The sequence below is a fragment of the Zingiber officinale genome, chromosome 10A (assembly GCF_018446385.1).
Source record: "Zingiber officinale cultivar Zhangliang chromosome 10A, Zo_v1.1, whole genome shotgun sequence".
Taxonomy (NCBI): Eukaryota; Viridiplantae; Streptophyta; class Magnoliopsida; order Zingiberales; family Zingiberaceae; genus Zingiber; species Zingiber officinale.
In genome coordinates, this window is record NC_056004.1 from 1462941 (window position 1) to 1475659 (window position 12719).

The 12719-nt window shown below is 42.6% G+C and overlaps 1 protein-coding gene and 1 pseudogene across 1 annotated transcript; one reads left to right on the forward strand and one right to left on the reverse strand.

Annotated features, from left to right (window-relative positions):
- Nucleotides 1-3899: 3899 nt before the first annotated feature.
- On the reverse strand, nt 3900-5990 carry LOC122028092 (cytochrome P450 78A5-like). The gene is made up of 2 exons (XM_042587109.1): nt 4854-5990; nt 3900-4777 (listed from the first exon to the last, which is right to left on the reverse strand). Exons 1-2 carry the CDS (start codon nt 5787-5789, stop codon nt 4169-4171), a joined length of 1545 nt encoding a protein of 514 aa, XP_042443043.1. The 5' UTR covers nt 5790-5990; the 3' UTR covers nt 3900-4168.
- Nucleotides 5991-6248: 258 nt separating this feature from the next.
- On the forward strand, nt 6249-11276 carry LOC122027019 (annotated as a pseudogene).
- Nucleotides 11277-12719: the final 1443 nt, after the last annotated feature.

The following is a 12719-nucleotide window of genomic DNA, read 5'->3' on the forward strand; positions in this document are numbered from 1 at the left end:
TATTCATGAGTTGTTGGTAAGTGGCACTTGTATTTTTTAGTCCAAATATCATAAAATTGTAACAATAGGTTTCTTCGGTCATGATGAAACTTACTTTCTCTTGATCCTTTCGGGTTAACAGGACTTGGTGGTAGCCTTGGTATGCATCCAACATACATATCAATTCGCAACCTATCATCTCCACCAGTTGATCAATGCATGGCAAAAGATAATAAGCCTTTGGACATGCCTTATTCAAGTCCCTGAAGTCGATGCAGACTCATCATTTATTTCCGGCTTAGACACCAACACTACATTGGCTAACCAGCTCGGAAATTAGGCTTTTGTCAACCTCCGCTCGAATGATTTTGTTCTGCTCAGCTCCAAAATCTTGCTTTCTCTATTTGACCAGTTGGGTGTACAGGAAGACACGGAGTACATGTTCAATGACCTTGGATGAGATGCTAGTAATTTCCTTAGGTGTCTAGGCGAACACATCATTGTTGCACATTAAGAACTTCACTAAGTTGGCCTTGAGTTCGGGGATCAAATCGACCGCTATCTAAGTGATGGCCTCTGATCAGTCGGGGTATATCTAAACTTCCTCTTTTTCTTCATAGACTAGAGTTAGGATGCTTCGTGTATGACATTTACCCCTATCCGCTGGATCTTCAGCGCCGCTCGAGCTTCATTCTTGACAACATTCACATAGTACTTATGCACAACTAGATGGTTTCCTTTTACTTCCCCTACCTAATCATCCATGGGGAATTTGATTTTCTAACAAAAGGTTGAGACAACTGCTCGGAACTCATTCAAGGTCGGTCGCCCCCAAGATTACATTGTAAGCCAAGGGAACGTCTACCACGATGAAGATTGATCGGCAAGTCCTCATTAGAGGATTCTCCCCTAAGGATATGACAAGCTTAATTTGTTTGAGCGGCTAAACTTTCCATACAAGGGCGTTATCATGGGCACAAGTTTGCTCTTCTCTATTTACAACTGCTTGAACGCCATCTTGAAAAAAAATGTTGGCTGAGCTACCTATGTCAATAAAAGTACGATATATGTTATAATTAGCTATAACAACCTTAATGATAAGAGCATCATCATGGGGATACTTCCACTCCTTCTAAGTCTTTGGGCCCATAGCTAATTTCGGACCCTTGTGCTTGCTTTGGTTGCATCGGATCGCTTGGATTTTCAGTCGATGGGCGTGTGACTTTCTTGCCCAGTTGGAGTCTCTATCGATCGGCCTTCCAGCTATCATACTGATGTCTCCCCGAACCACGTTGCTGCGGTTTTCTTCTTGTCGAGTAGGGGGACACTCTTGTTCAACTCGGGAGGGGGTCGGGGCCCTATCCTAGCCGTTGGGGTGCTCGCAGGCGTTGCTCAGCATCTCGGTGATCTCTTCTAGTTGTTTCGTTTGGCCGTTGATAGCGCCGATTATTAGGAGATGATGAGCACTGGTGAAACCCATGGTCGACCGACGCGTCTCCTGCATGTATTAATAACAGTTCCTAGTGTTATGGGTTCCTGAGTGATGGTATAGTGCAGAATATCGGGGTCCATCGAGGGGGCTCAGGGAATCGCGTTCATTCGACCTCTACGTGTTGTGCAATATTAAGCCTTTGCTCTTGGTGGTGCGGTTGGGGTCTTGATTGGGACCTTTATGCAATAGAGGTGGGAGAGAGGCTCGACACTCGGGGGCAGAGACAGGAACGAGCACGACAACCTCCTTCTTCTGAGAGGATTGTGCCTCCTCTATATTGATGTATTTAGTTGCCCTTCCGAGTAAATGATTGAAGTCTCTTGGGGGCTTTTTGATCAGGGACCAAAAGAAATCCTCATTTGTGATCCTTTGGGAGAAGACACTTACTAAGATCTTTGGGGTGGCCATGGGGATGTCTATGACCACCTGATTGAATCTTTTGATGGACACAAGACCCATCATTGACGCAACCAGATTGTTCTGCAAGGGACACCAGGCTATTGCTTGCTGTTGTTGTACCATCCTCCACACTCAAGCAACTATTAGTAGCTCCAAGTCTTCTTGCGACAAAGTAACAGTGATGAGTTGTTCAATCTCTTCTATCTCCGCATTTCAGAGTCAGGCGAAGATTCTCACAGAAAGTGCCAAATTGATCCTAGCTATATGAAATTGGGGGAGACGGAGATGTCGTGCAATCCTACGTATCAAAAACAGATAATAGAAGGAAAAACGTCATTAATCGAGACAGGGAGGGGTCCCCAGCTTAGACACTTCAACGCTCAAGTCAGGTGTCCGAGAGGAAATGCAATGAACAACAGTAATGAACAATGGAATCCGAGTGTCTTTATTTGTGTGAAATAGCGTAATGCAACGTTAGCGTACCAACACATGTAGATAGAGACCCTTCTTTTATAGTGTTAAGTTTACCCTGCACGAATCTCGAAATATTGCCAAAAAAAGACCAACCCTTCTAGCATTCTGACATTCTTTCCAAAAATGGGCCTACCATCTCTATGTTTTGCAGAGTAGAAGTTTATTTCATAAAGACTGCATAGGGAATATTCCTTTGACAACTGTCCCACAAAACACCAAAGGGAATATTAAGTCATTGGGTTGGTGGGTCAGCTATATGCTTGATGGATAAACTGGTCGGTCGACTAACTGAGTCCCCTTTCGAGTCCAATCTGCTCTTGTTTGCAGGTGCGAAACGGATGGATGTCATTCTTAAGAACTTGGCCTGCACTCAACCTTCACATTGATATAAAAATCCTAGTCCGATCGGGCTGCGTGTCTAGTGTGTCCGATCGGACTTCCGGTTCGATTGGCTAGAGCACTTGGTGGGGACACTTGACTTATCTTTGAATGACACTCATATGACTCAAGGTTTCGTTGACTTTGAGGAACTTAGGATCCGATTGGACCCGCGATCTGATCGACCAAACCAATCAGTCGAGACATATGACCATGTAAACCCTGAGTGTTTGACCTCTTCTGGGCCCCTTAGATCCGACAGGCTATAGGGCTACCCGGGTTTATGCTAGGAGTCTTGCCCGTAAGAAGTGGGGAGCTGGTCCCCATTGGAAGTGGTATGTTCAGATACATGCACATTGATTTTGACTGTCACCCTATCAGCCAGCTTCCTTGACTTTAACCCGACGTAGGGCCCTAGTTTATTCACTGTATAAGTGTTGATTTGTAGAAACCAGTACTAAGTGGTGCACCAAGGCTATAAACCAACGCTAGTTTGTAGAAATCAACAAAAAGATGATATTGGTTTGTAGAAATCAGTACTAAGTGGTACACCAAGACTATAAACCAGTACCTACAAATCAACATCAATTTGTAGAAACCAACAGTAAGATTATAAACTAGCACCACCTTAATACTAATTTCTACAAACTAGCACAAGTACTAGTAAGTTATGCTCATTAGTCATTTCTATAAACCAGCAGTTTTAGAAATCATGGTGCTAATTTAAATCAGCACCATCACTTAGTACTAGCTTCTATCAATACCATCTTACTACTGGTTTGTCAAGATACTGGTTTCTATAAATTAACACCACCCCTTGATGCTGATGGTTGGTAAAAAACACTAAATGGTGATACTGATTTCTCCATATCATTTTTACAGGTACGAAAGAGAAGAAAATATTTATTTTGCTCTTTTAAATATGTACAGGTATCCTTATAGATATATTCCGTACATAAACTAATTATGATTTTCCTTCTTTGACAATAAGTATATATTTTTCTGCTTTATAGATTATAATTCCAGTGGCTTGGAATCTTCCTTTTTACAAAATTTTCATAATGTGCATCAAGTCATTCATATATATATTCTGTTTGTTTTTCTTATAAGCATGTATGGTATCTAATGCAATTGTAAATTTACTTGAACAAAACTGTGGAATCAAGACAAGGTCAGTCATATATTAAACCATATATTAAGATTGGAACCTGCTAATTTACTTGCACACTACAAACTCAAACATTTCAAACAGAACTACTCTTAAACTTGCTAATTAAGATAAGGACGTAGGCTCGCATTAACTTTGACTATATATGATCACTACATTACCACTGCTTCGTATAGATGGATACTGCGGAAAGCTTTTGTTTAGTATCTACGGATCCGTAGCATCTATCTACAAGTGTTGCAAAATTAGTCTGGTGCTTGATTAACCTAGTCGCTGTTTCATTCGGATCTTGGCAAGGCTCTGCAAACGAGAGGGTTCTTCATCTCCATGGACATCTTCAAGCACTCGGTCAAGTCCACTCCATTCTCGCCGGCAGGGATCCAATCAAAGCGCTGAAGCAGCTGTGCCACCCACAGGTGGACGGTGGCCAGAGCCAGGGCCTTCCCCGGGCACACCCTCCTGCCGGACCCGAATGGCGCCAGCCTCAGGTCAACCCCCAGAACGCTCACGCTCTCCTCTATGAATCGCTCCGGCTTGAAGGTTTCGGGGGCGTCCCACACGCTCTCGTCGTGGGTGATCGCGTACATGTTCACCATGGCGGTGGTGCCGGCAGGGACGAAGTGGTCGCCGACGTGGGTGTCGTGGATAGCGAGGCGCGCCCAGGAGAGCAGGGGACCCGGCGGGTGCAGCCGCAGGGTTTCCTTCACGATGGACTGGAGATAGGGGAGGCGAGGTACGTCGGAGTCGGAGATTGGCCGGCGCGAGGAGCCAACGACGCCGTCGATCTCCGATTGGGCCTTGCGTTGTATATCCGGGTGCAGGACCATTCTCGCCATGATCCATTCGAGGAGGATGGCCACAGTGTCCGTTCCTCGAAAGATCATTTCCTGTAACAAATTAAATGAATTCAAGATTAATTGGTATATATCGAAAGAATCTGGACACGGCGGAATTCTAACTCACCCAGAGGACAGCGATCATATCGGAATCACAGAGACTCTCTTCTTTCTGCAACTTTAGCAGCACATCCACGAAGGAATCGCCAGTTACATCATTGGACACAACCCCATCGACCCTCCTTCGACGGTGCTTTTCTATGATTCTTCCGACGAAGTTATTGACCCTGTCCACTAATCTCCTGCATCTCTTCCTGATGCCCTGAGGATCCATCCACCTCAACAGAGGAAAATGGTCGCTCCAGTTGAAGGCACCGAGAAGCTCGTACCCTTCCTTGACAAGTTCTTCCAATTCCGCGCCCTCTCCGTTGCCAAAATCGAATCTTTGGCCGAAAACGCTCATTACAATGTTGTTAAGAGAAGCAAAGTGGAGAATTTTCCTCATACCGATGACCTCATTCGAGTCCATGCTCGTCATTATGTCCAGGATCATTTTCTGCCCGATCTCTATCCGGTGCTGCTCGAAGGAGGCGATTCTCATGGGGCTGAACAAGTAGGTGGCGGAGATCCTTCTGAGTTTGCGCCAGTACTCACCGAAGGGTGCGAAGCCGATCGCTCTGTGGAATAGGAGCTCGTAGGCGGATTCCTTGACTGGGCGGTCCGCGAAGGCAGAGCTATTGAGGATCTCGCGGGCGGTTTCGGGTTGGCTCGCGAGGACGAAGCGGGTGAGGCCGACGGAGAAGGCCATCAAGTCGGCGGCTTGGAGGGAGCGAGCGAGCGCGGCGAGGACGCGGTGCGCCAGGGAGCCTGAGAGGGCAAGGACTACGCCGTGGGGGCCAGGTATGGATCGGCCAGTCCTGGACAGAGCCCACGCGAGGCCGCCTGGGTGGAACCAGAGAACCGCGAGGGCGACGGCGATGACTGCGGCCATTGAAGGGAGCGCCGCCGACGTCGGCAGGAAGACGAGGTGCAAATAGGAGTCGAGGACGGAGAGCGAATCCATTGGAGGAAGAAAGAAGCGAGGTCGCGGTGGGAGTCGATCGGGTGGAGGTTTTAAGGATGGGAAACGGGAGTAGTATGAGGCGATCGAGGTGGGTTGCGAGGGAAGAAGGGCGTGATGCAACGGTTATATAGCAACCGCCGCTTGTGAAATATTCTCCGTAGATTTTTCTTTATAATTGTCTGGCTCTTCACCTTCGCTCGCTATTAATATGGGGGACGGCGGCGGCACCTCGCGCGGCCACGGTTACTCTTGCTATAATTATATTTTTCCATCGTTCGAAGTAAACGCCCTCCTATGATCTCCGATGGAAGGACATTGCGGACAGTACACGTGGCTATATGTAAGCGGTGGATCGTGAGGCGGGCACGTGCGGCCCAGTGGTCCGGTCCGGTTCACTATGCCAACTAGAATACGACGCCCCCTACTTCTATACCTTGTCATTTGTAGAAAACCGAACCCATGAGAAGCTGTTCGTCCATTGGAAAGTTGGGTAGGGAAGTGAGATCGACTGAACGAGTATCGTCCGCTTGGCCTATCCTTCAAAGGCGTAACCGTTGTGAGTATGGAGACGGGCGACGGGGCCGGAGGCGGCTCGGGACCCATCCCGACACCGGGACCGCCGCGGCATTAAAGGCATCGTCCTCGTCGCCTCCTCGGAACGGCGCCGCGTGGCGGCGGCGTCACCGCTGCCGTTACCCATTCCCGACGGCGCTGCAGGTTGGTCGTTGCAGCGCCGCGCGTAATGATGACGAGGTGTTAACGTTGTGGTGGGTCGAAACGGACCCCCCTTTCCGCCGCCTCGCGGTTTTGTAGAGTTCGAAGGAGGGACTGGCTGGCAGGAGATGATAGATGGAGAGGAGAGGTGGCGGCTATGGTACAGGAGCAATATCACACAGTGATGGCGGTATATGCGGGGAACTTACTTTAGACGGCGGAAAGGGGGTCACTGATTAGCAGGGTATCGAGTTTATTATCTTCCTGATGTGATCTGGATGGGGGCAGGGATGAGACGGCGATTACGGAACACGTATCGTTTTCACTTTTGGGGGAAAGCAGATCCTCCTCCTTGATCTTCCCACGGATCACCATTCCTTTTTTTTTTTTTTTTTTTGGCTCCAAATGAGATAACGAGAATGGACACAGTTGTTGCTGTTTTAATTTAATCGTGCCATCGCAATCTCCATGGAACATCTGTCCTCGATCAATATGTTCGGGGTAGCATGAAAATGATAAAGTTGTACTAGGAGCTGCCCGCGATGTTAAGCTCGATTACTGCGAGAACATGTAAAAAAAAAGGAGACGCAGATATCGCAGCAGCATATTCTTGGTCGTCTTCAATCCTCATCCGGTGGGCTTTCATGCTTTTTGCAAAGTGGGAGATGCCATTCCAGTTTTGAGCGTGATAATTGTAAAAGTGAGATTCATAGAAATCGAGTGAGTGAGTGAGTGCAAACATCATTTTCCGGAGAATTGAGAATGTTGTTGTTATAGAATATCAGCCTCACCCTCATGTTCTCGCTCATCTGAAAGGTATGAATTCTCTATTCGACTTGTTTGTGTGTGGGCTTAGAATATCCAGCCCAATCCGAAGCCCATTACAAAGAGCAGTGGAATTAATGGGAGAAAATTGAGTTCTTTCCACCTCCCAAGCCCTATCGCCTGCCGTCCGTCGTCCGCTCCTCCACCACAATTGCGCCTGCGAAAGAGAGCAGTGGAACACTGCTTCAAAAACGATGTTGGATGTCTCTCCCGTGAATTATTCAAGGCCTACCCTTCACATCTGAATGGATCTGGCAAGGTTAGTTCCTGTTGATGTATCTGTGTGCTTCGTTACTCGAGATCATCTTTGTATATTTTGATTTATTATTATATTAATTAAGTAGAAGTTGATGGTCCCTTTCAAGTTTAAACATGTTGTATAGTCAATGCTGCATTAGTATCTGACCCTGCGGTTATAAGTTTTCCCTTGATTCAGAATACTAAAAACGACATATAATCTCCTGTTTGTAATTTATTTTGTTTGCAGTAAAGCTTAAGTGACACAATCTAGTTAAATAATTCGGAGTGGTTGTGGGAAAATATAGTCTTGAAGGAAGATTGTGTGTCTCGTTTGGTGCATGGATTTGAAGTTAATAAGAGACCAACATTTCTATAAGTTTAATCTGGCAATTCTACTATTTAAAAGGATTCTGCTTTCTATCTATCATCGGTAAGTATCAAAATGAGTGTCATGTGCCTCATAATGGTGTGCATATGTGCTCTCTGTCACTACTGCTTAAGTCAATTGGAGTGCATCCACATGATATCCAGTAATTACTATATGTTTGCAATCTGTTTCACAATCTATCTATTTAACTATTTCTTTTTTATTGCACTGAGTTTTACTCTTATTTCTTATTTAAACTGTAATTCATAGGAAAAAACTTGTATCCTATGTGCTGCTCCTTGCCGCTCTTTCTAAATTTCCGCGCCTCCCCAATTGATACCATTACCATGGTAAATTGTTCATCTAGTATGGGGGAAATCTGCATGCGAGGTGATCTCGTCTACGCTCCTCGCTCAACAAGCCTTCACTTTTTTTCAGCTAGCTTTGCTGCAAAGGTAGGCAATTCATAGTATTAGAAAAGTTTGCTTTTATCAATATGGAATCTGATCGACCCTATGTTTATCACTTTTTTGCAGATTGTAGTAAGTCAATCCGTGCGGCATTCGAGAAGAGATCCATCTCTGTTAGTGCATTTTTATCTTTTATTTCAGATATCAATCTCAAAATTTTAGTTTCTATCGTTTTAATTTAGATTACATTCATGTTGTTACTGGATTGTCCTTTCCTGTGACTATGATGTACTATAGTAATCACTGTGTTTAATAAGAAGGGGTGGATAATCATAATTTTGTACATATTTAAAAAGGGCAGAGTCAATGGTTAACATAGCTTCCAAACAAACTCTAGATCCCTTATCTTGCTATGGACGTTTCTTTACCTTTTGTGTGATCTGCAGCAAAATAAAAAGGGCAAGCAAAAGGGAGCATCATTTGTGGATGAAGAGAGATTCAGCAGGGTCTGGACAAAAAGTTCTGAATCTTGTCCATACTGTAAGATATTAAAATACTATTGTTTTCATTTGGAACCTATGTTTCATAAACTTTGACTATTTCCTACTGGCTGCCTTTGTTCCCTTGCTACCATTTGATGAAATTTACAAATCCATGAACTCAGGAATCCAAATAAAGAGCTTAAGATAGATGTATAAAGGTATAAACTATAAACTAGTCAGAAACATGATGGCTTAGTCATCAATATGAATATAGTGCATGGTTTGACATTTATATATTAGAAAAAACTGTATGAAACCCTGAACATATAGCATGTCTTGTATGGTTTTGGTTCTGACCCTCTTACCCCATCTCTAGCAACATTTTTCTAGTATGGAACTATTGACATCTTGTGCCGTGCTGAGTGGCATGACCAAAATGTATGATTTGGTATGCATAAATTCTTAGATGCATGTTGAGTGTCAAAACATTAACACATAACAATATTTTAACTTCGCTGCAAATCAGCATAATACTCAACATTTATCTTCAAGTATTGTTTTTTTTTTTTTTGCCTTTTTGGGTGAAGGAAAGGCCATTGACCTTCCTTTATATTATTAAGAAGTTATATGCACAAATGTGATATTTACTTTTAATGGTCTAAACTATGCTTGTGGAGAGATGGGAGCTGAATTGAACCAAAGTAATGTTCCTTCCGGTACCTGGTTTAAGTTTCCAAGGTTACGAGTTTTTTCTTTCTAGTGTTGTGATCCAAATCCAACCAATGGCAAATCTCTCTAGGAATAGTTATGACTATGAGTATTGTGCTGCGTGGTTTAAAGAGAAGATCTTTTATGTCTTTGTTATCATTTGGATTTTTATTTTTCTCAATGTTTCAGCCGTTTAGGCACTGTCCCTACTCTAAAAACATTTAGCTCATTAAGTATAATTTTAACAGATTGAGAAACTTCCCAATGAGAAAGAGGTTATTTATGGTATGTTGGACAAGTGGAGTGCTTTTGAAACTGAATTCCCTGTTATTGCTGCTGCAAAAGCCTTGGAAATTCTTCGAAGATGAAGAAAGTGGCTTCGAATCATTCAGGTAAGGCATGCTCATAATGCTTCATGTCTATGGACAAATCCATGGTTTTATTGTTGACAAATTACTTGTATTCAAGAAAATTTTCATCAATTGAATAACTATTCTGTCACTAGATTTTAGTTGATTAGCTTTAACAAGTCAATTCAATAAACTTCCTAAGAAATCCAATAAAAATTCAGAAGTAGAGCAGTTAGCAACTTCAAGACAAAAGATTTCTTATGGATTTATTAACTGGCTTGTTCAATAACCATTATGATTCAGCATTCTTAGCACTCTGCAGACTGAATAAGTTTTGATGTCTGACATCTCATGTAAAGCACATTATGATAACTTTTTCTTATTTGGTTTTTGCATGAACCAGGTGACCAAGTGGTTGTTGAGCAAAGGCCAAGTACTTACAATGGGAACATTTGAGACATTGCTCTTGGCATTTGATATGGATGGGAGAGTGGATGAAGCTGAATCCGTATGGAAAATCATTTTACAAACAAACACTCGTTCAGTCTCCAAAAAGTTGTTTTCAAGGATGATTGCTTTGTACGACCATCATCACCATCCTGATAAAATTTTGGAGGTAACCGAAATTAGCAGAATTGGCAGTTGTTGGATTCACAGCTAATTTTTTCTCGGTTCTCAGTTGCATTAGTGTCTTTTGCTGATTAAAAAAACGATAGCATTAAAAATTTTACATTATGTTTGCTAGAAGAAGGGGAGCCTTGGCGCAACGGTAAAGTTGTTGCCATGTGACCAAAAGGTTACGGGTTCGAATTCTGGAAACAGCCTCTACTTTTAGGGTAAGGCTACGTAATAGATCCTTCCTCGGGACCCCGCATGGCGGGAGCTTCGTGCACCGGGCTGTCCTTTGTTATGTTTGCTAGAAATTATTGTTGTTTTCCTGAAATACCCTTAAAAACTCCTTTTACTAAATTTGAGACTTCGTTTTTTTTTAGGTTTTTGCAGATATGGAGGAATTAGGAGTAACACCTGATGATGATACTGTTACAAGGATAGGAAGAGCCTTTGAAATGTTGGGACAAAATGATAAGCGAGATCTGTTGTTTAAAAGATACAAGAGCAAGTGGAGGTACCTCCACTTCAATGGCGAGCATGTCAGAGTTCGCTCAACAGAAACATATAACTAAATATCCAGTTTCATGGGATCGACTTATTATCAAACACAACACAAATCAGAGCAGAATGGTGCACCCACTTTTTGGTGCATACAATATGTTTGTAGTATTTCATTGTGAATACAATATGCATCTCCAGTTATACTGAAAATGAAATTTGTTCTCCTTTTTGTAATTTTTGCAGACAACAATCTATCTATTTAACTATTTCTTTTTTATTGCACTGAGTTTTACTCTGATTTTCTATTTAATCTATAATTCATAGGAAAATAACTTGTAAAAAATAATCTATAATTCATAGGAAAAAAACTTGTATCCTATGTGCTGCTCCTTGCCGCTCTTTCTAAATTTCCGTGCCTCCCAATTGATACCACTACCATCGTAAATTGTTCATCTGGTATGGGGGAAATCCGCATACGAGGTGATCTCTTCTACACTCCTCGCTCAACAAGCCTTCCCTTTTTTTTCAGCTAGCTTTGCTCCAAAGGTAAGCAAGTCATAGTATTAGAAAAGTTTACTTTTATCAATATGGAATCTGACCGAGCCTGTGTTTATCATTTTTTTACAGATTATAGTAAGTCAATCCGTGCAGCATTCGAGAAGAGATCCATCTCTGTTAGTGCATTTTTATCTTTTATTTCAGATATCAATCTCAAGATTTTAGTTTCTATCATTTTAATTTAGATTACATTAATGTAGTTACTGGATTGTCCTTTCCTGTGACTATGATGTACTATAGTAATCACTGTGTTCAATAAGAAGGGGTCGATAATCATAATTTTGTACATATTTGAAAAGGGCAGAGTCAATGGTTAACTGAGCTTCCAAACAAACTCTAGATCCCTTATCTTGCTATGAACGTTTGTTTACCTTTGTGTGATCTGCAGCAAAATAAAAAGGGCAAGCAAAAGGGAGCATCATTTGTGGATGAAGAGAGATTCAGCCGGGTCTGGACAAAAAGCTCTGAATCTTGTCCATACTGTAAGATATTAAAATACTATTGTTTTCATTTGGAACCTATGTTTCATAAACCTTGACTATTTCCTGCTGGCTGCCTTTTTTCCCCTGCTACCATTTGATGAAATTTACAAATCCCTGAACTCAAGAATCTCAATAAAGGGCCTAAGATGGATGTATAAAGGTATAAACTAAACATGATGGCTTGGTCATCAATACGAATATAGTGCACGGTTTAACATTTATATATTAAAAAATCTGTATGAAACCCTGAACATATAGCATGTCTGTCATTAGCTTTTCTTTGATTTCTTTTGGCTTTGTATTATGCTTCATATCTTTCTTATAACTGCTAAATCCTTAATATCCCCATTCAGTTCATCTTTGAATCAATATATTAGGAATGGGATATCTATGATACTAGTTGTCATTTAGAACAATTGCTCACTTGTACCATTATTTAGCTTTTGTTGAGTGCTGATTGGGGAGAGGAAATGGTGTCTATCATTTAATAAAAGGTCATTCAACAGCAACATTCCAACTGTTGCCACCAAAGACATGACAGCCTTCCGTAAAAAAAATGTGAAACCGCCACATCAGCGGCCCCCTAGAGCCGGTCCCACGGATATGGAGGGAGGTAAATGCAGGTACACAGCTGAAAGCGCATAGCCGGGACATTAACCCCAGGCAATGACATCCCGAGGA